Raw genomic sequence first — 24,271 nt, 5'->3', positions numbered from 1 at the left:
GAGGGGCGTATACAGACAACTTTATCATTTTATCATTTAATTCTGGGTATGTGTGTACCTGCATAGCCAGATCTAGTAATGGCTGAGGGGCATATAGAGACAACTATATCATTTTATCATTTAGGGATGGGTTTGTATTTACCTGCATAGCCATATCTAGTAATGGCCGAGGGGCATATTGAGACAACTTTATCATTTAGCAATGGGTTTGTGTGTACATGCATAGCCAGATCTAGTAATGACCGAGGGGCATATAGAGACAACTGAATCATTTTATCATTTAGCGATGGGTTTGTGTGTACCTGCATAGCCAGATCTAATAATGGCTGAGGGACGTGTTGGTTTGCCGCCTCTAAGTTACGCACAAGGGCACCTGCAAACTCTCGATCCTTCTCTGTAACTAGCGTGAAGGCAAACCCCTTCTCACCTGAAAAAAGAAACACACTGAAATTATATGTATATGAACCTTGCTCTGGAACAACAGGGTTTATAACAAGTTTACACTTAGATACACACTTTGACACCTTTGTAGTTCTATCTAAAATCAAATAAAATGAACATTTTTTCTAACTAGATTCAAGTTTTAAAGGCTTCATTTACAACCTTCATAAACTAATGAGAAGCAAACAGCATACAATCTGAACAGCTGGTCAGTTTATCGCAGGCTGTTCTGGTTTTATGCTGGTTGCATGTAGCTATTTGCACTTTGCTTGTGAGTGAGAAATGGTCAACTTGTGGTACCCACCTGCGCGCCCCGTTCTGCCAACTCTGTGTGTGTGCGTATCGATGTCTCTCGCCACGTCGTAATTCACAACCGTCTTAATTGAAGGAATGTCAAGACCTCTAGCTGAAATGGTCATCTTCTATTATATACAAGTGCAAAAACACAGCGAGATGGTGGTAATTTTTTTTTAAAGCAAATATGAAGGATATCGGTTTGCTTTTGCAGTCAGCTGTTCCACAAGACCTGGTTTGTGTCAAATATAGAAAATCATATTCATTAAGCCTTATGTTCTGGTTTTGGAAGTATTTTATTGCCCAGCACATAACTTTCTGTCTGTATTTTCATGATCAAGAAGACTTTAACCAGCTTCCACATCCACTTATCAATTTCTTTGTGCAAAATTGTTTTGTTACCTTCACACATACACACACCAGTGGTTTATTGTTTTGCACAAATTTCTTTGCTTGATTATCAAGTGGTTTATTATTTTGCCAGAAATGATATGCTTGATTTACCTTTTAGCACCAAAACGCATAAGCTATAAAGAATTTACTTGACATTTCAGGGGAATGTTGAAATTTACCAATATTTGAATGATGAGATTTTCATGAAGATTGCTACAGGATTCGTGAATTTTACAATGAAGCATGATAGAACTCTTATCTTTCAAAGTTTTCTAATCAGTTTATAATGCTATTTTGTGGGTAAGTTTTTAATTGTTTCTATGGGCCATAGACAAATGGATTCTCTGGGCCATTGACACATGGATTCTCTGGGCCATAGAAACATTGATTTTCTGGGCCATAGACATGAATTGTCTGGGCCATAGACACATGGATTCTCTGGGCCATTGACACACCGATTATCTGGGCCATAGACACATGGATTCTCTGGGCCATTAATACATCGATTCTCTAGGCCATAGACACATGGATCCTCTGGGCCATAGACATGAATTTCTGGGCCATTGACACATCGATTCTCTGGGCCACAGACACATTGATTCTCTGGGCCATTTAAACATCGATTCTCTAGGCCATAGACACATGGATTCTCTGGGCCATTGACACATCGATTCTCTAGGCCATAGATACATGGATTCTCTGGGCCATAGACATGAATTATCTGGGCCATAGACACATGGATTATCTAGGCCATTGACACATCGATTCTCTAGGCCATAGATACATGGATTCTCTGGGCCATAGACATGAATTATCTGGGCCATAGACACATGGATTCTCTAGGCCATTGACACATCGATTCTCTGGGCCATAGACACATGAATTCTCTGGGCCATAAACATATGGGTTCTCAGTGCCATAGACATATCACTTATCTGGGCCATAGACATATGGATTCTCTGGGCCATAGACACATGAATTATCCGTGCCATGGACAAACGGATTCTCTGGGCCATAGACACATGGTTTCTCTAGGTCATAGACACACAGATTCTCTAGGCCATAAACACATTGATTCACTGACCAGCCACGTCAGTTGCCACAAGTATGGGGACCTCCTTCTTCTTGAATGAGTGGATCACTTCATTTCTCTCCATCTGGCTCATGTCTCCGTGTAACAACAGAACTGAAATAGAAACATGCTGGAATTGTATTAAAATCAGCCTAGCTCTGGGAAATCAGAGTTTAATGTATGTGCGCAAAGTGTCGGCCCAGATTAGTATGTGCTGACTGCAGTAAACAGGGACAGCATTTTCTGATTTTATTGTTTTTTCTTCTAAACAAAAATCTATTCATAGAGTAAAGTGTCGTCCTTGATTAGCCTGTGCTGACTGCACATGCAACTCAGGGACAACACTTTATGCACATGCATTAAACCCCATTCTCCCAGGATATGGGGACCACCATCTTCTTGATTGAGTGGATCATTTCATTTCTCTCCATCTGTCTCCGTTCAACAACAGCAATGAAATCATTGTGCCTCGATCTGGAAAAACTGGGTTTAATTCATTTGCATACAGTGTCATCCAAGATTAGTCTGTGCAGTATGCTGTTATGAATTTTTTTGTTTGAAGGAAGTATTTTCCAAACGAAAATTCATTGTCGACAGAAAAAGTCGTCCAGATTAGCCTGTGCTTTCTGCTTACTGCACAGGCTAATCTGGGACATCACTTTTTACACACATTCAGTAAGCCCAGTTTTCCAAGAACGAGGCCTAATTGTATACAAATCATAAACAATTAGGGGGATTTTGTTGATTTTTACAGTGACTTTAGAACTAAACAAGAGATGTGTTTGTCAGAAACACAATGCCCCCTACTGCGCCGCATTGAAATAAAATGTCTATTTATCATTTGGCAGATAAAGAAATCATCTCATTACTTCTCTTGAATTTTGTCCAATCCAACCGGGGGGGGGGGGGGGGGGGGTCTCACAGTCAATTATGACCATGTCAGACATCACTGACAACCAATGCCTGTGGTTTAAAAGAGATCATAGCCAGTTGATCATGTATCTATGGACATAAGTCCACAGGTATGTAATGAACATCAAAGAAATTATAATTATATCATTTAAAAAACAACTTTGAAAAATCAATCATTTGGGTTATAAATAATCAAAATAATAAATCTGTACAGTAACTGTGAAAAGAACTTCAATTATTGGTAAGGAAATATATAATATGATAGTTATAATTGTATAAATTACTTCCCTTGAAAAAAATTGTCTGTAACAAATCTCTATTTTTAGTAGCAAATAATTAAAAGCCACTACAGTGGCTGTAGATTCACCACTCAAAATGTGCAGCGCCATGAGATACACATGCATGCCAAATATATAAAGTGGCTATGTTCAATATTGAATAATTTTCTCCCTTTTTAAAGCTTATTACTTCCCTTAAATTTTTTACCGTAGACCGTAACGGATGACCTTGACCTTTTACCACAATGTGTTTGTCAGAAACACAATGCCGCCTTCTGCGCCGCTTTGATTTATTTAACAAAAATATATACGTGGGCAGGTCAGATAACTATGTCCATTTAAAGCTTATTACTTCCCTTGACTTTGTTTTTTCGACCCTAAACCTTGAAGGATAATGTAAACCTTGAAATTTTACCAATCAAAATGTGCAGCTCCATGAGATACACATGCATGCCAAATATCAAGGTGCTATCTTCAATACTTAAAAAGTTATGGCCAACGTTAAAGTTTTTTTGGATGGACAGACAGACTGACATACTGACTGACGGACAGTTCAACTGCTTTATGCCACCCTACCGGGGGCATAAAAAAAAGATTGGACCGCATCCCAGTAATCATTGTTTACCATACTTCAGTGACACTGATCAACATTTCAGTCATGTGATCAACCGAATGCGCAATTATAAAATGGCAGCCAATATGAAGTCTAATTACGCCAGTTTTCTCTATGTATTATAAAACTGTTTTTCTCCACTTTGGCATTAAACAATCGGTAGCCTGTTATTCATGGTTGTGCTTAATACATGGTAAAGTACAGTACATGTCATCAGCAATTAGTGGGTTTATGGTGATTTTTATAGTGAGTTGAGAAAAAATAAAATGGGCAGACCGTAATTTAAATTTGTATTTTTCATACCTATCAGTCTTGTACCGCCAAAGTTGAAAATAATATGTCCTGTACACTGTACACATGTAAAGACTTGCATTATTTATCCCCTCATTGTGTCTCCATTATATCTTAATTTAAACACCTTTTTCATAAAGAAAAATACCAGAATATCTTTTATATAAGGTAACTTTGGTGGTATTCATCCTATAAAGGAAGTCTCTTATTTTCAAAAATCCAATTCAAGCGTAAAGTGTCGTCCCAATTTAAGATGAATGCACAAGCTAATCTGGGACAACACTTTATGCACATGCATTAAACCCAGTTTTCCAAGAGCGGGACTCAACAAACCTTTGAAGTCTCTACTCCTGAGATTGGCTGCCAGTTCTTCCGAGTTTGCCTTACGGGTCACAAATATTAGCACACTGCCCACTGAAAAAATGTATACACGTACAATATTATTGGGTTAAATATCAAAATTCTAAATACTTATTTTGTTTAAACCACAGAATTTATGCTATGACCTTAAATAGTAATTAAGTGTTCTAGAGTGTTCAGAAGCTTATTTTCTTGATTTGACCTTAGGACTTTGTTTTTGACCCCTGCTGTCCCAGTTTTGACGAGATATCATTTACACAAATGTTCTCACCAAGTGCCATTAAGATTAGGTTATAACTGTGGCAAATAGAGTTCACAAGCTTTTTCTTAAATTTGACCTTGAGACCTAGTATTTGACCCCACATGAACCCAATTTGAATTTGGCCCATATAATACTATACCATTATTCTGTCCAAGTTTCATGAAGATTGGGGAATATCTTACCTCCTACAAAAATGACCTAATCCGATTGGCTTAGAGGGGTCACGTGCCCATGGAGTAGTTTCCAAACACCCTGAGTAATTTCCATACAGCCCGACTAATCGAGTGATGGGTTGAGATACAATTGTAACACGGTGTATATCCCATCAGTTACTAACAGTGTAACTAATAATACATGCAGCCTCAAGAGTGTTCACAGAGCAAATATTGACCCTGCAAGACAACCCAAGTACAAAGGGGATCACAAAAACTAACAATTGGCATGTTGTGTTTAGATGAACTAAAAACTAGGTATTTTTAGCGTACAGTTGCCCCATATTCAATTGTTTGTCACAAAATGTAGCTAAAAACACCGTGAAAATACCCCACTTTCCAGTTCACACACTAATCCAGGTAATGGTCATTATAAAGTTTGTTCTAACTATCACTTATTCTTCATGAGACAACAAGATGTACATACAGAGGACAATCTTAATGCCCCCCCCCCCCCCTCTAAAGTAGGGGCAAAGAAATGGTTTACTGAAATGCCATGTTCATGACAGTAAAAATTTGCTCTACAAAATACTAATGACAGCACTCTTAACCTTTTACCACTTTGATACTTTTTTCACGCATTTGTGGTCCATTAGCAAGTTACATTTAATTAAAAACCTTTCTTACTAGATTTAGGTTGTTCAGGCTTCATTTCCAACCCTTAGATACTGATGAGCAGCAAACAGCATTAAACCTGGTTTTATGCTGTTTGCAAAAGCCATTTTCACTTTGCATCTTGTGGGGGATAGGGTTAAAACAGATCTTTTTGAAAGGAAATTGACGGAAAAATAAACACTGACTTACAAGTTGTCATTTCAACGAGACGCTTCACAAGCCATGTCCATTTGGCAGGCCCTGGCGGTAACACCTCTACCATCTGAGTCACATCTTCATTAGCCTGTGGGGTGTTGTACACAATATTGAATATAAATTTAGAATGTTGCAACAATGAAAATGGTTGACAATAAGCCTGGTTTAAATAAAGAAGCATTTACAGAAATTAATTGTCTTTATATCAATATTGAAGCATAGTAAAGATTGCAATGCCTGATAGCCTTTGTAAAACATAAATATCTAAAGAGCTGATTTGAAATATAGTTAATTAAAAATTACTTAAGTGCTGATATTAAATGATTGTCTCTTTTTGTATTAGTTTCACTTTGATTTTTTGCTGTTTTCAACAGTATTTCAGTCATATCATGGTGGTCAGTTAACCTACAGACACTTTCCTGGTCAGTTAACCTACAAACATTTTCCTGGTCAGTTAACCTACAAACACTTTCCTGGTCAGTTAACCTACAAACACTTTCCTGGTCAGTTAACCTACAAACACTTTCCTGGTCAGTTAACCTACAAACACTTTGCTGGTCAGTTAACCTACAAACACTTTCCTGGAGTAACAGGTTTGCCAGTACAAAGTTGCCATACTTATGCCAGTAACTGACAACCAGAGCTTTTTTTCCTGTTTTTTTTAAAGTGGCCTTGCCCCCCCCCCCATTTTGTGAAAAATATGAGTCGCAAACTGTTTGAAATCGTGAAATTGTTACAATTTGAGTCGCAAACTTCTTAAAATTGTGAAAATTTGAGTTGCGAACTTCTAGAAAATTTGAGTCGCAAATTTACCAAAATTGTGAAAAACAGCAATTCTCACAGAAGAAAAAAAGCCCTGACAACTGGACTACTTGAATCTGAGGTAGGGGAAGAATGGTCATAGAAGGCATTTACATGACCATTCCCCTCACAAATTATGTGAATGGGCCAGGGATCATACCTTCAAACCTCAGATTTGAAGTACACTACTCTACCATCTTACTAGCTGGCCGGTCTCTTTTATGGTAACACATCTCAACCCCTTTTCTCCCATGTGTATCTTTTACAGACACATACATTTTTTTTTGGAATTCATTCATAACATACTTATTTGATATCACTTAAAATAATGTCTCATAATACAGCTTCTATTACAAAAATAATGCCTCATAATACAGCTTCTATTACATAATAATTGTCTCATAATACAGCTTCTATTACATAAATAATGTCTCATAATACAGCTTCTATTACATAAATAATGTCTCATAATACAGCTTCTATTACATAAATAATGTCTCATAATACAGCTTCTATTACATAAATAATGTCTCATAATACAACTTCTATTACATAAATAATGTCTCATAACACAGCTTCTATTACATAAATAATGTCTCATAATACAGCTTCTATTACATAAATAATGTCTCATAATACAGCTTCTATTACATAATAATTGTCTCATAATACAGCTTCTATTACATAAATAATGTCTCATAATACAGCTTCTATTACATAAATAATGTCTCATAATACAGCTTCTATTACATAAATAATGTCTCATAATACAGCTTCTATTACATAAATAATGCCTCATAATACAGCTTCTATTACATAATAATTGTCTCATAATACAGCTTCTATTACATAAATAATGTCTCATAATACAGCTTCTATTACATAAATAATGTCTCATAATACAGCTTCTATTACATAAATAATGCCTCATAATACAGCTTCTATTACATAATAATTGTCTCATAATACAGCTTCTATTACATAAATAATGTCTCATAACACAGCTTCTATTACATAAATAATGTCTCATAACACAGCTTCTATTACATAAATAATGTCTCATAATACAGCTTCAACTACATAAATAATGTATCATAATACAGCTTCTATTACATAAATAATGTCTCATAACACAGCTTCTATTACATAAATAATGTCTCATAATACAGCTTCTATTACATAAATAATGTCTCATAATACAGCTTCTATTACATAAATAATGTCTCATAATACAGCTTCTATTACATAAATAATGTCTCATAACACAGCTTCTATTACATAAATAATGTCTCATAATACAGCTTCTATTACATAATAATTGTCTCATAAAACAGCTTCTATTACATAAATAATGTCTCATAATACAGCTTCTATTACATAAATAATGTCTCATAATACAGCTTCTATTACATAAATAATGTCTCATAATACAGCTTCTATTACATAAATAATGTCTCATAACACAGCTTCTATTACATAAATAATGTCTCATAATACAGCTTCTATTACATAAATAATGTCTCATAATACAGCTTCTATTTCATAAATAATATCTCATAATGATAACACATGTGTATGCCTAGCTGCTATAACATGCTATACTAGTCATTTTTCTGTCTCACTGACAAAACAGTGTGCATTTAAGGCGAGTCTTTTGTGAGGCCGGCTTTATTCGACCAGCGCTCTTGGTAAACTGGGCTTAATCCATGAGTGCCGTCCCAGATTAATTAGCCTATGCAGTCCGCACAGGCTAATCAAAGAACAACACTTTCCGCCTAAACTGGATTTTTGTTTAGAAGAGACTACTTTTAAACAAGAAATTCCACAAAAGCGTAAAGTGCCATCATTTATAAGCCAGCGCACACTGCACAGGCTAATCTGGGATGACACTTAATGCACATGCATTAAGCCCAGTTTTTCCAGAACGAGGTTTATTTTGATGTCAAACTCTTACCACTCCTGCCTCCCCCTGCACAACACGAATGGGATCAGCCAGAATGTCTCGAGCAAGTTTCTCTACTTTTCGCCTGAATGTTGCACTAAACAGCAATGCTGAAATGGTGGATACATTTGGACCGTGCTATATGAAAAGGGGGTGTAAACCGTGTAATGCATGTGTGTAAATTGTGGTCCCAGATTAGCTTGTGTAGTCCAAACAGGCTAATCAGGGTGACATTTTCCACTTTTATGATATTTTTCCGTAAAAAAAGTTTCTTGCATTAAACTCCCTTTTCACAGAGTACACCTCATTTTTATTTTACACATTTCACAATCTCACTATGAAGTTATTAAGGCAGCCTTGAAACCTCTTAAGACAATTCACAAATAGTTCAGACCTTATTTATATTTCACACTTTAACAAGTAGGTCAGGCTAATCTGCTTGTGATGTTTTTTTACAAAATATTTGGCTAATTAATCTGCAGAACTAATTAACAATAAACATGTCATTGGTATCATGTTTTACCAAAAGAATAAAGATATATGAAAACTACAAGATCAAACACTGTCATGTGGCAGGCAACACATATTATAAACACACTGGCTACAGTATTAAACTTACTCTGTCTGTCAGGTCTATTAAACTTACTCTGCCTGTCAGGTCTATTAAACTTACTGTGCCTGTCAGGTCTATTAAACTTTCTCTGCCTGTCAGGTCTATAAACTTACTCTGCCTGCCAGGTTCATTAAACTTACTCTGCCTGTTTGTTATTAAACTAACTCTGTCTGTCAGGTCTATTAAACTTACTCTGTCTGTCAGGGCAATTGAAATAAATCTGCCTGTCAGGTCCATTAAACTTACTCTGCCTGTCAGGTCTATTAAACTTACTATGCCTGTTAGGTCTATTAAACTTTCTCTGCATGTCAGTTATTAAACTTACTCTGCCTGTCAGGTTCATTAAACCTACTCTGTCTGTCAGTTATTAAACGTACTCTGCCTGTAAGGTTCATTAAACTTACTCTGCCTGTCAGGTTCATTAAGCATACTCTGCCTGTCAGTTATTAAACTTACTGTGCCTGTCAGTTATTAAACTTACTCTGCCTGTCAGGTTCATTAAACTTACTCTGTCTGTCAGGTCTATTAAACTAACTTTGTCTGTCAGGTCTATTAAACTTACTCTGTCTGTCAGGTCTATTAAACTTGCTCTGTCTGTTAGGTCTATTAAACTTACTCTGTCTGTCAGGTCTATTAAACTTACTCTGCCAGTCAGGTTCATTAAACTTACTCTGCCTGTCAGTTATTAAACTTACTCTGCCTGTCAGGTCTATTAAGCTTACTCTGCCTGTCAGGTTCATTAAACTTACTCTGCCTGTCAGTTATTAAACTTACTCTGCCTGTCAGTTATTAAACTTACTCTGCCTGTCAGGTCTATTAAACTTACACTGCCTATCAGTTATTAAACTTACTCTGTCTGTCAGGTCTATTAAACTTACTCCATCTGTCAGGTCTTTTAAACTTACTCTGCCTGTAAGGTCTATTAAACTTACTCTGTCTGTCAGTTATTAAACTTACTCTGCCTGTCAGGTCTATTAAACTTACCCTGTCTGTCAGGTCTATTAAACTTACGCTGTATGTCAGGTCTATTAAACTTACTCTGTCAGGTCTATTAAACTTGCTCTGTCCTTCAGGTCTATTAAACTAACTCTGTCTGTCAGGTCTATTAAATTTACTCTGTCTGCCAGGTCCATTAAACTTGCTCTGTCTGTCAGGTCTATTAAACTTACTCTGTCTGTCAGGTCTATTAAACTTACTCTGCCTGTCAGGTCTATTAAACTTACTCTGCCTGTCAGTTATTAAACTTACTCTGTCTGTCAGTTATTAAACTTACTCTGCCTGTCAGGTCTATTAAACTTACTCTGTCTGTCAGGTCTATTAAACTTACTCTGCCTGTCAGGTCTATTAAACTTACTCTGTCTGTCAGTTAATAGACTTACTTTGTCTGTCAGTTATTAAACTTACTCTGTCTGTCAGGTCTATTAAACTTACCTTGTCTGTCAGGTCTATTAAACTTAGTCTGTCTGTCAGGTCTATTAAACATACTCTGTCTGTCAGGTTTATTAAACTTACTCTGTCTGTCAGGTCTATTAAACTTACTCTGTCTGTCAGGTCTATTAAACTTACTCTGTCTGTCAGGTCTATTAAACTTACTCTGCCTGTCAGTTATTAAACTTACTCTGTCTGTCAGGTCTGACATGATCTGCAATTGAACGCACTTGGGCCTCTAAAAAGAAAAACAAACTCAGTAAACATTTATATATATGAATTTTAAATGTCTTTCAAAAAGTTAACTTAATATACTTATGCAAAAAAGTAACTACAATCAAGTTAAAAGTCTTCCACACAATAATTCCACATTTATATAATATGCCAATCCCTAGAAAATTAGTAAAAACTTACGGACGTTCCCATACAAAACACTTTGTAAATAGGTGAATTATATGCAAGAGAACAAAAAAATGGGGCAACAAATTTACAGTTGAATTTAATTTTGGAAAACAATAACCTAGGATTTCAAAATAAGCTGATGCATTTAAAGTCTCTTTAAAATGACATACCAGATTAACTAAAGTTATTTCAATGAAACTAGCATTAATACATGTTTGTGATCATCATTGTTTGTACCTAGGGATTAGATGGCATTTTTTAATTTGTTATAAATGTTCCGATTAAGACTGTTTCTCTATTAAAGATAAATGGAACAAAACTTTCTGTTTAAAATGAATTGACCAAGTAGAGAAGAAGTCAGTATATGTAGATAAGCTGTTAAAAATTTGAATGAAATCGGTTTTAGTTTCAGTAGACCTTTGATGGCAATGAAAATGTTCTTGGTTAAAAAAAATCTCTATTTACGCTCTGAAAATAATTGGAGTGGCAACACCTAGCAAAAAGCACAGGTCCACTTTATAAAGTATCTGTATTGAAAGTTTCATCAAATCGATATAGTAATTCCTAAGATTTCTAGCAAAACAGAAATTATATAATCTGCAGTTGAAGTAACAGCATCTTAGATAGCCAATTGGTATTATAATTCCAGAAATTAGTCAAGAATGTCACATGTCACATATTTTCAACATATTTTTTCCAAATGAAAGGTACCAGCTTATGTTAACACCATTTTAGTAATACTAGGTATATTTCTACTGCGGAGTGATTCTTACCAAAGCCCATGTCAAACATTCTGTCTGCCTCATCATACACCAGGAATGTGACCCTTTTCAGATTTGTAGACTTCTTCTTTATCAGATCTATTAACCGCCCCTGAAATCAATGACACACCTATAGGAATGAAGCATAATCCTGTTCAAGCCCCTGAAATCAATACAAGGCCTAAAGGAATGAAGCATAATCCTGTTCAAGCCCCTGAAATACTACAAGGCCTATAGGAATGAAGCATACTCCTGTTCAAGCCACTGAAATCAATACAAGGCCTATAGGAATGATGCATAATCCTGTTCAACCCCTGAAATTAATACAAGGCCTATAGGAATGAAGCATAATCCTGTTCAACTCCTGAAATCAATACAAGGCCTATAGGAATGAAGCATTATCCTGTTCAACCCCTGAAATCAATACAAGGCCTATAGGAATGATGCATAATCCTGTTCAAGCACCTGAAATCAATACAAGGCCTAAAGGAATGATGCATAATCCTGTTCAACCCCTGAAATCAATACAACACCTATAGGAATGATGCCTAATCCTGTTCAAGCACCTGAAATCAATACAAGGCCTATAGGAATGATGCATAATCCTGTTCAACCCCTGAAATCAATACAAGGCCTATAGGAATGAAGCATAATCCTGTTCAACTCCTGAAATCAATACAAGGCCTATATGAATGAAGCATTATCCTGTTCAACCCCTGAAATCAATACAAGGCCTATAGGAATGATGCATTATCCTGTTCAAGCCACTGAAATCAATACAAGGCCTATAGGAATGATGCATTATTCTGTTCAAGCCACTGAAATCAATACAAGACCTATAGGAGTGAAGCATTATCCTGTTCAAGCCCCTGAAATCAATACAAGGCCTATAGGAATGAAGCATAATCCTGTTCGAGCCTCTGAACTCAATACAAGGCCTATATGAATGAAGCCTTATCCTGTTCAAGCCACTGAAATCAATACAAGGCCTATAGGAGTGAAGCATAATCCTGTTCAAGCCTCTGAAATCAATACAAGGCCGATAGGAATGAAGCATATTCCTTTTCAAGCCCCTGAAATCAATGCAACGCCTACAGGAATGAAGCACAATCCTGTTCCTTCATTAAAACACAGCTTAATACGATATAGATTTCTGTGTTGGATGTATGCAAGTACAGAGTGTGCTTAAGCGTAAGCGAGAAATTATAGAGGAATATGAATCAAATGGAAATGTGAGTTTGAAGCGTCCAAAAAATATGACACGAGATCCTTCGTGACATTACAATCTTGGAGGCAATCTATTGGATTGCTGCAGCTTGGTTGGAAATTAAAAAGGAAACGATCGTTAAGTGTTCCCGGAAGTGCGGATTTAGTCCAGAAATCATCAGCGGTTCAAATGCTGTCTTCGCCCGCAGACACAGAGATTCAGGACGACCCTGAAGACGATATTCCGCACGCATTCCTGCGTGTTTCGTGGGATCTGTTTGATGAAGACATCAGGGATCTGACTGCCGTTGATAAGGACCTTGCAATTTGTGAGACCAACATCACGGACTGGGAGAGGCCTGCGACCAAACTTATAGAGGAACTGAAACCCACACAGCCGGATGCGGATACCAATGAGGAAGAAGAAAACTCTGCACTTCCCCCATCCTGCTCCGTCAGCGAAACGTGCCAGTTTATTGATCACCTAAAGAACGTTGCTTTGGCAAAAATCAACCAGGTGATGCTTGACTCCATTATGAAATTCCAAGACGAATTCTTTGCGCACCGGGTCAAGTGTGCTAGTGTTCAAAAGAAGATAAGCAAGTTTTTTAGCGTGGAGTGAATTGTTTTGTTTGTTGTGAATGATATTGGTTGTCTGTGTTTTTAAGTTTTTTTGTGAGATAGGTTATCTTTTCTTTGCGCATGATGTGCTATGTTTTTTTTGGATATAGAATGAATGAATGTTTGTATTTTGTATGAGGTTGTTGAATAAAAATGCTTTTGTGTGATGTTTGCGTACAAATAAATTTTAACAAACTTTTGCGTCTTTTTAGAACGGTACAATTACACCGTACTATCGGTTTATGACAGCGAATCGGCTTTTTAGACTTGTACGGATGTGACGTCAACGGCACGTGACAAGCTTTATTTACTAAATGAACGAGATGCATGAGTAAACAATTATACCAGGGTTGAAAACAACATTGCTTTAGTTTAACAATATGAAATTAAATCAATATATATTAAGATATTATTCTGTATAATTCAATATACACACAAGTTAATAATGTTATTATGCTTAGTTAACGGCAATGAGCCTTTGTTTTACACTGTATGCAAACGACTGGGTGGGGTAAGGACGTAGCAATACTAACAACTGACAAACCATCTTAAAATTGTGATCCGAATTCAACGGTCACCTGTTGACAACGGTCACTTTGATCATTTCCCTTGAATGACCGCTGAATTCAGGTTTGACTGTATTCACACACACACCACTTGTTGAAGAATTGAAATTGTGAACTAGATTTTGAGCCCACTTCCAGATCCAGATTTAACCCATTTATGCCTACCGTCTAGAAAAAAGGCCTTGGCAAACAGCGTAGACCCAGACGCGGCATGTAGCAGCATCTCATCAGGGTTTGCGCTGTTTGCTTAAAGGAATTTCTGTAAGAACAAGGGCTGTTTGTAAAACATGCATGCCCCCCATATGGTCTCTCTGTTGTAGTGACAGCCATTGTGTGAATGTTTTTTGTCACTGTGACCTTGACCTTTGACCTAGTGACCTGATAATAAATAGGGGTCATCTGCGAGTCATGATCAATGTACCTATGAAGTTTTATGATCCTAGCCATAAGTGTTCTTGAGTTATCATCCGGAAACCATTTTACTATTTCGGGTCACCGTGACCTAGACCTTTGACTTAGTCACCTGAAAATCAATAGGGGTCATCTGCGAGACATGATCAATCTACCTATCAAGTTTCATGATCCTAGGCATAAGCATTCTTCAGTTATCATCCGGAAATCATTTTACTATTTTGGGTCACCGTGACCTTGACCTTTGACATAGTGACCTGAAAATCAATAGTGGTCATCTGCGAGTCCTGATCAATCTACCTATCAAGTTTCATGATCCTAGGCATAAGCGTTCTTGAGTTATCATACGGAAACCATTTTACTATTTCGGGTCACCGTGACCTTGACCTTTGATAAAGTGACCTAAAAATCAATAGGGGTCAACTGCGAGTCATGATCAATCTACCTATCAAGTTTCACGATCCTAGGAATAAGCGTTCTTGAGTTATTGTCCGGTAACCATTTTACTATTTCGGGTCACCGTGACCTTGACCTTTGACCTAGTAACCTGAAAATCAATAGGGGTCATCTGCGAGTCATGATCAATGTACCTATGAAGTTTCATGATCCTAGGCATAAGCGTTTTGAGTTATCATCCGTAAACCATTTTACTATTTCGGGTCACCGTGGCCTTGACCTTTGACCTAGTGACCTGAAAATCAATAGGGGTCATCTGTGAGTCATTATCAATCTACCTATGAAGTTTCATGATCCTAGGCCTAAGCGTTCTTGAGTTATCATCCGGAAACCACCTGGTGGACGGACCGACCGACCGACAGAACGACCGACATGTGCAAAGCAATATACCCCCTCTACTTCGAAGGGGGGCATAAATATTCTAAATATGGAAACAAAAAACCGTCTGAGACGGGTGATGCTCCCCAAAGTTTTTTTTTGTCACGATATTTCACTATATATTCAGATAAAAGGAAACGTCTTGAGGGGCAACCTTTGTACAATATAATACGATGGATGGTTTAGCAACTTAAAAATTTCAAAGGGCCATAACTCTCTAAATAAATCATCTAACCAGAACCAACAAATAACATGCGCATCTCCTCAAGGTAGTTAAGCTTCCCATAAAGCTTCATTGAATTCCAGGAGTAGTTGGGGGGACAAGAATTGCACTATATGTACAGTTTATAGAAAATTTCAAAGGGCCATAACTCTGTGAAAAATCATCCGACCAGAACCGGCTGATAATATGCACATCTCCTCTTGGTAGTGAAGCTTCCAATAAAATTTAATTGAATTCCGGTCATCAATTGCTGAGAAATAGCCCGGACAAAAATTGTGCACAGATGGACACACGCACCGACAGACGAAGCGGCGACTATATGCCTTCCCCCAAAATTTTTGGGGGAGCATAATAAATTTACTAGACAACCCTAATTTTGGAAATAAATTGATCCAAATTAGCAGGATGGGAGAGTCCACTAGGCATAAATGGGTTAAACAAAGCCTTCATATTGTCAAGATAACATTGTGGCCAAAGGACATCAAGTTTTGTTATTGAGATTAAAATTCAGCTTACTATTATAAAACAAGGGCTGTTTGTAAAACATGCATGCCCCCCATATGGGCTCTAAGTTGTAGTGACAGCCATTTTGTAAATATGTTTTTTGTCACTGTGACCTTGACCTTTGACCTAGTGACCTGAAAATCAATAGGGGTCATCTGCGAGTCATGATCAATGTACCTATGAAGTTTCATGATCCTAGCCATAAGCTTTCCTGAGTTAGCATCAGGAAACCATTTTACTATTTCGGGTCACTGTGACCTTGACCTTTGACCTAGTGACCTGAAAATCAATAGGGGGTCATCTGCCAGTCATGATCAATGTACCTATCAAGTTTCATGATCCTAGGCATAAGCGTTCTTGAGTTATCATCCAGAAACCATTTTACTATTTCGGGTCACCGTGACCTTGACCATTGACCTAGTGACCTGAAAATCAATAGGGGTCATCTGCTAGTCATGATCAATCGACCTATGAAGTTTCATGATCCTAGGCATAAGCGTTCTTGAATTATCATCCGGAAACCATTTTACTATTTCGGGTCACAGTGACCTTGACCTTTGACCTAGTGACATCAAAATCAATAGGGGTCATCTGTGAGTCATGATCAATGTACCTATGAAGTTTCATGATCCTAGGCCTAAGCGTTCTTGAGTTATCGTCTGACAACCACCTGGTGGACGGACCGACCGACAGACAGACCGACCGACCGACAGACCGACATGAGCAAAGCAATATACCCCCTCTTCTTCGAAGGGGGGCATAATAAGTATTATGACCATAATTTATTCATAAATGTGGCCTCTAGAGTGGTAACAAGCTTTTTCTGACATTTGACACAATGAATTAGTTTTTGGATGCATGTGACCCAAATATGAACTCAGCCTAGTAAATATCAAGACAAAACCATTGCAATCAAGTTTCATAAAGATTGAGTCTTAAATGGCTTCAAGACGGCTCTATGCAATAAAGTTTCATAAAGATTGAGTCTTAAATGGCTTCAAGACGGCTCTATGCAATCAAGTTTCATAAAGATTGAGTCTTAAATGGCTTCAAGACGGCTCTATGCAATCAAGTTTCATAAAGATTGAGTCATAAATGGCTTCAAGACGGCTCTATGCAATCAAGTTTCATAAAGATTGAGTCATAAATGGCTTCAAGACGGCACTATGACAACTAAAACACTCTTTATAACAACAGCTGTAAGAAGACAGCGCGCTCCACTATCATAACAAGTTTCATAAAGATTGAGTCATAAATGGCTTCAAGATGGCTCTATGACAACTAAAACACTCTTTATAACAAGAGCTGTAAGAAGACAGCGCGCTCAACTATTCGAGTGCTTGACAGTATATCGTATGCCATCATGGGGAAATTGTTAATATTCAATAAGATCAAGGTAATATAGTCATATTCAAACTTGAAGAGGACCATAATTGAAACATATTGATCGCTTATGTTTTAAAGAAGTGGTACATTAAAGACAATTCTGAGTACAGGCATATTTTCAACAATCTATTGAACATTTATAAAGACATAAAACAAACTTATAAGATTATATTTCAGTTTGATAGCATTAGCTTGGGTGGGATGGTAAGTGAAATACAAAAACTAAGCTACACTGCATTTTTCTCAGGTAATTCGATCATAAAATGATATTACTTTTTATTGATTTATTTTAATCATAAAAAATTATTACTTATTATTGATTTATTTAATGATCAGAAAATAAGATATATTTTTAATGAATATTTTTATTATAGTAAAATAATTAACTTTTAATTCATTTAATTTATTATCCGAAAATAATATAACGTCTCATTGATATTGATTGATTTTGTTTCAGGCTGTACAGGTGTAATCCTTAAGAAACAAAAGCATTCTTTGTACGAAATACCAATAGCACAGAACTTGAATAATGCAATATACAGTTATTAGATCAGACCTTAAATAATGGAATCATACGGGGAAAATTACTTTAATTTCATAAGCAAAAAGTATTTTAAAAGGCTTATTTAAAACGCTCTTGCGTCCATTTCAGGGGACTAGAATCAGTCCTTGGTGTCCTTGGGAGATGTAAAGAATGCTACAACTGTGTGTCTCTAGGCGGACTACGCCATGGCAACCTGTGTTTTGATTTTGTATCTAATTGTCATTCATGTCTTTCTGCTTCACATTTCAAAATTAGAAACATCCCTACAAAGCTCAATCATTGGTGTCAATTGCAAAGACAACCCTACAAAGCTCAATCATTGGTGTCAATTGCAAAGTCTCTTAAATACAACAAAATGAATCAAAATGCTTTCCAACTTAAAATTCTGTTGTTGTTTTTTCTATCTGAAATATATAACCCTCAACACCACCTACAGATTACTGAACTATAAAACATAAATTGGTTGCACAATGCTCATTTTAATGCAATATCAAATGAAAATATTAAAGACATGATACCATAAAAGGATCTTTTAAGTTCTGAGAGAAGCATTATTTAAACTAACAATTACCTCAGTTTAAAGGGTACTTTTTGCAAGTGGTTTCATCTTAAATGGAATGAAATGGCTTTGAAAATGGAAAACTGACATTCAAATGTCTTTCTAATTTTCCCTTAATTACTAGTAAAAAGAATATGACCAGAATAATAACAAAACAAATTTAAAATAAACATCAACAAGAGTTTCTAGCCTTATTTCTCCATATTCCTCCTCCATCATCATCAACAGCAGAAATGTCATCAACATCACAAAACTAACACTACCACAATAACTAGACATCATCTAGATGAAAACTACTTGAATTAGAGAGCGGACACCATGCTCAATGTTTAAGTGACCCCGTAACCTAGTCGTTGACCCGGCATGACCCATATTCGAACTTGACTTAGACATCATCTAGATACAACATCTGACCAAGTTTGGTGAAGAGCGGATAAAAAATTGAATCAGAGAGCGGGCCGACCGACCGACCGACAGACCTATATACAAGTTCACCCCCTTCGTTTGTGGGGGTATAATAATAACAGGTTATATCTCAAGGGACATAGAATTTATGATAATATTTTGAAGCCTAAACGCAAAAGTGTGACGGAAGGACAAACAGACAGACAAGCAGACGGACGGACAATGTTATTACTATATTCCCACCTTCGGGAGCATAAAAATATATATTTATAAAAATCAATCATAGGAAGGATATATAATTATGTGCAAAGTTATACAACTAATAATCAAACCAAACCCCTAAAATGAATAACAGCAGCTTGTTTAAATACATTTTAATTGCCACTTTAGACTGTTACGAAGTAACAATTATTTTTCACTAATATGTGTCCGTTTACTCCTTTTTTCAAGCTGAGGCATGTAACGAGAACAGGGTTTTCATTCCCCTATATTAAAATTGCTGCAGTCTTTGCCCATAATATCTAAAAATGTTGTTTTCTGCCTCTTACCTTGCTGAACAGCTAAATACTGTCCCCACCAACTGTGATGCAGTATCAGAGACAAAAGCAATGAATATGAGAATGATTCAAGCTCTAAAGACTGATGACATTTTATCATTTACTTTCCTAAAACATAACCATTTTGCATCAATCCAAGCTCTAAAGCAAAAGCAATTCTGACTAAAATTGTATATTTTCTATAACTAATTATTAAATGTTAACAAGGGCTGTATGTATAACTGCATGCCCCCCATATGGGCTGTCAGTTGTAGTGGCAGCCATTGTGTGAATAATTTGTTAGTACTGTGACCTTGACCTTTGACCTAGTGACCTGAAAATCACTAGGGGTCATCTGAAAGTCATGATCAATGTACCTATGAAGTTTCATGATCCTAGGCGTAAGCTTTCTTGAGTTTTCATCCGGAAACCATTTAACTGTGTAAAGTCACCATGACCTTGACCTTTGACCTAGTGACCTGAAATTCAATAGGGATCATCTGCGAGTCATGGTCAATGTACCTATGAAGTTTCATGATCCTAGGCGTAGTGTTCTTGAGTTATCATCCGGAAACCATTTTTCTACGTTGAGTCACCTTGACCTTTGACCTAGTGACCTGAAAATCAATAGGGGTCATCTGCGAGTCATGATCAATGAACCTATGAAGTTTTATGATCCTAGGCATAAGCATTCTTGAGTTATCATCCAGAAACCATTTTACTATTTTGGGTCACCATGACCTTGACCTTTGACCTAGTGACCTGAAAATCAATAGGGGTAATCTGCGATTCATGATCAATGTACCTATGAAGTTTCATGATCCTAGGCGTAAGCGTTCTTGAGTTATCATCCGGAAACCATCTGGTGGACGGAAGGACATACAAACGGACGGACCAACATGTGCAAAACAATATACCCCCTCTTCTTCAAAGGGGGGCATAAATATTAAATGTCAGCTCTCAGACAAATGAAATGTGGCTAACAGTGGTCACACTGCTAACCAACCAATTTCTCTGCATTTCTCATCATTTGCCATAATTGCAATTATTATTGCATTCATGTCTCAAGTTTCTTCAAGTCATTCAATATCTACCATTATCTGGTGTTTTTGCATCAATCAAACCAAAGAAATGGGCACCTGTATAATGAGTGTTACTAGCAGAGCCATTTAGTGGCAACATACATTACCCGACTTCTATAATAATCAAATTATTACCACACATTAATCTAATACTGTTGGAGGTCTTGAAAGATTTATCCAAAAAGCAACTGCTCATGAAAATTATGTATATAGTGTGAGACTACAACATCAATGCTTTTTTACTATTAACTTTCTTATCTTTTGATCTCTTCTCTGTAATAAGTTTTTTCATTTTTGTTAGTGCAACTTTGTATTTCACACCTGGGCATAATGTTTTTAGAACAAATGTTTTGTTGTACTAGTTTTGGTTAAGACAGCAACAGATTGGCAACACATTTTAAACAACAACCTTTGTTGTGTGCTCAAGTTTAAGTCAAAAACATATTTCTCAAACATTTTAACAACATTCACTTATTGCACCAAACATAACAATCAATATAAATTGTAGTTACATTAGGTATTTTTCATCTTTTTTTTCAAAAGAAAATTCAACAATTAAAAAAAAACAGAACAATCAAAATAAATTGTCGTACATTTGATCTTTTTCTCTCAGATTTGTTTTCTAAAAGGGTAGCCATGGCAACACTGATTGATTTATCAATGTTTCAGAATAGAGCTCATTACTTCCTGATAACAACAATACACTTTCAATTAGAGGATTTTTACTATCTCTGTGGCACCCAGGATCTGCTATCAAGGCACTTCACCTTTGATAAACTCCCTAATTAGGAACCATAAACCTCACAGTAAAATAACCCCTGCAAACCCGTAAATTCTGGTAAATTCTGACCCTTGCTCTATGTGCTTGTGAGGTTTGCAGTAAAATGGAAGGGACTACTGTTATTGTTATATCCTGGGTTGTTTCTTTAATTACAATTCTTCAAATGTTCATGAAAAGCCAAATGTCCACTCTATAGGAACCCTCTATGCAAAATGTCCTCTCTATAGGGACCCTCCATGCAAAATGTCCACTCTATAGAGACTATCCATGCCAAATGTCCACTCTATAGGGACCCTCCATGCCAAATGTCCATTCTATTGGGACCCTCCATGCCAAATGTCCCCTCTATTGGGACCCTCCATGCAAAATGTCCACTCAATAGGGACCCGCCAAGTCAAATGTCCACTCTATAGGGACCATCCATGCCGAATGTCCAATCTATAGTGTCCCTCCATGCCAAATGTCCATTGTATAGGGACCTGCTTATAATGTTTATTGATTTCTGTTATTCCGATATAATTCTATAAATTATAAAGAAAGCTCAACAAAACACTACTAGAAATCTTTAACTTCAATTAGTTTGTCCGACATATGTAGAATTGTCTTTACAAACTGGTGTTTTTACTAAATATTGTGCCCATAGACATGCCATACATGTAATCATTACTTTTATGTAACTTAGCGTGTTATGAGTAATTTTCTATGACCACTTTATCTCATTTGCATAAAAAGTAACTTGTGTGATGTCTGCGACATAAAACAAGATGTTAGAGGCAACAATAAACAAATATGTGTCACCCTGGTTACTTGTTGTCCTCGTAAATGAAGGTCTCTTCACCCTTATGTTTGTTATCCTTGCAAGTTTTTAAAATAATTGTGTGAACAAAATTAAAGGAACTTTCAGACGAATGCACACAAAATTGAAAAATGAAAGACATTGAATGGGAAATTTCATTTCAAGATGGATATTTGTAGATTTCGGGTTAAAATTATGTTCTCCATTTTTTGACATAAAATTACCAAGAATAAATTTATATTGGCAGCAATAGATGTTTTCTTGCGGATTCAACTAGTAGGTCTGAAATGTTTGTTTATAAACTAAAGCCAGGGGGCATAAATGAAATATGAAAAGAATAGACAACCCGCTAGAATACCGGGTTAGAGTATATTACATCAACGCCACAAGTATCGTTCACAAGAATCAAACACATATTGGATAAATTGTAAAAAAAATAAGGGACAGTTAATATAATGATCCTAAAGATTCAGTCTCTTGTTCCATTTTAAATATGATCCTATTAATTTACCCATAACCTTTGCATCGATATTGGATGTTAATAGTATAATAATAATTAACTTTATATGCAGCAAACTATAAAGCAATTATATATGCAATATTGATATAAGGTTTTCATTGTTATATTGACAATATAACTACATGTATATTGTTAACTAAGTCCTCCCTTAATCTAATGTTTCTGATTATATTTACATCCCCCATTTTAAGATATTGTGTACATTTTACACAATGTTAAGTTTAATCCATATCAAAATTTTACATTAAAACTTATATCTGAGCCTTAACTCTTGCCTTGAGTAAATATATACCATGTTTATCTGTCAACATATTGATTATTGATTATTGACAAATTTATAAAGTTCAGGATCATTTATAAAAGAGCTCTTTTAACATTTTAAACCAAATCGTACTGTACATAGCCAAACTCAGTTTGAATTATAATGTGGCACACAATACACAAATTTAGTTTTAAGATATGGGTTATAATGTGGAACACAATACACAATCACATGACAGGATATCGTCTGTAACCATAGAAAATATCAATAGTGACAAAAATGGCTTCCAATATGGAAAGTTCAATTTATAGAGGATCAGAATCATTTTTTGATTTTTCTTGTTTCACCTGTCAGGAAAATGATAGAAACACAGAGGCTGGATTTTACTGTGAGGAATGTTCTAAATTTTACTGTAGCAAATGTGTGGAGTATCATAATTATCTTTACAAGAAGCATGCAATTTTGAGCAAAGAAAACATCAGCCTATGGCCTGATACTGATGTGGTTGAACAAGACAAATGTAAGGAGCACCGGAAAGAAAAACTAACCATATTCTGCGAGGACCACAGTGAGCTGATATGTCATGTCTGCCAGTTCCATAATCATCAGTAAGTATAGATGCACTTGCTATGAAGATGTTTTTTTTAAATGCCTTTACCAATTTTTAGCCATCATTTATTTCTCCCAAGATAGTTAATAACTCACAAGAGTGCCAGAAACTTATTTTTTTCAACTGTCTTATGTTAATTGTATTCTTGATTTGGTTGAATATTGATTTTTAATCACAGCATCACTCATAAAACAAGAGATTATTGGAAAATGGAGCAAAGCCGTACCTGTTGCCTTGACCTTTGATCTCTTGACTTCACAATCATGATGGGACATTCTTCATAAAGACAAAACCAGCATACTGATTTAAATGATGCTAAGAGATTTTAGATATATATATACATAAACAATTGTAATCCATCAAGCACATGTGACCTTGACCTTTGACCTCTTGACCTCATTATCATTTTTCTTTCCTCCTAATAGGGGTATTCCACTACGACCCGATTCCCCTCGATTTGTCCCGATTTCCAATATTTTAAGGTCGGAAACATTCGTAGCTCAATCGTAACTAGTTGTGGGCCGGTCGTAAGTGATTCCT

At 36.2% G+C, this 24,271-nt stretch overlaps 5 protein-coding genes across 8 annotated transcripts in view; 2 read left to right on the top strand and 3 right to left on the bottom strand.

The window, feature by feature from the left end:
- LOC127855598 (ATP-dependent RNA helicase DDX42-like) overlaps nucleotides 1-24,271 on the bottom strand; it is a 316,590-nt gene that overhangs the window by 6,877 nt on the left and 285,442 nt on the right. The gene's annotated exons all lie outside the window — the stretch shown is intronic.
- The window catches only part of LOC127855600 (zinc finger protein zfp-1-like), a 317,716-nt gene that overhangs the window by 113,721 nt on the left and 179,724 nt on the right, over nucleotides 1-24,271 (top strand). The window lies entirely within an intron of this gene.
- LOC127855604 (uncharacterized) overlaps nucleotides 1-24,271 on the bottom strand; it is a 380,241-nt gene that overhangs the window by 255,667 nt on the left and 100,303 nt on the right. The gene's annotated exons all lie outside the window — the stretch shown is intronic.
- LOC127855597 (ATP-dependent RNA helicase DDX42-like) overlaps nucleotides 1-24,271 on the bottom strand; it is a 57,852-nt gene that overhangs the window by 6,877 nt on the left and 26,704 nt on the right. The window contains exons 12-19 of the mRNA XM_052391340.1: nucleotides 11,898-11,997; nucleotides 10,913-10,960; nucleotides 8,694-8,791; nucleotides 5,933-6,026; nucleotides 4,628-4,708; nucleotides 2,213-2,314; nucleotides 746-847; nucleotides 303-427 (exon numbers count right to left, since the gene is read on the bottom strand). Of these exons, the coding sequence (XP_052247300.1) occupies nucleotides 303-427; nucleotides 746-847; nucleotides 2,213-2,314; nucleotides 4,628-4,708; nucleotides 5,933-6,026; nucleotides 8,694-8,791; nucleotides 10,913-10,960; nucleotides 11,898-11,997 (750 nt within the window). The remainder of the gene's footprint in view (nucleotides 1-302; nucleotides 428-745; nucleotides 848-2,212; nucleotides 2,315-4,627; nucleotides 4,709-5,932; nucleotides 6,027-8,693; nucleotides 8,792-10,912; nucleotides 10,961-11,897; nucleotides 11,998-24,271) is intronic.
- The window catches only part of LOC127855601 (E3 ubiquitin-protein ligase TRIM56-like), a 262,584-nt gene continuing 261,579 nt past the window's right edge, over nucleotides 23,267-24,271 (top strand). The window contains exon 1 of one of the 3 annotated variants that reach the window (XM_052391348.1): nucleotides 23,267-23,729. In XM_052391348.1, coding sequence (XP_052247308.1) covers nucleotides 23,401-23,729 — 329 coding nt within the window. In that variant the 5' untranslated portion in view covers nucleotides 23,267-23,400. The remainder of the gene's footprint in view (nucleotides 23,730-24,271) is intronic. The other 2 variants (XM_052391346.1, XM_052391349.1) reach the window with 2 other exon arrangements.

The sequence above is a fragment of the Dreissena polymorpha genome, chromosome 13 (genome assembly GCF_020536995.1).
Source record: "Dreissena polymorpha isolate Duluth1 chromosome 13, UMN_Dpol_1.0, whole genome shotgun sequence".
Taxonomy (NCBI): Eukaryota; Metazoa; Mollusca; class Bivalvia; order Myida; family Dreissenidae; genus Dreissena; species Dreissena polymorpha.
The sequence above is the reverse complement of the archived record's forward strand: the minus strand, read 5'-3'. Positions and strand labels throughout refer to the sequence as shown.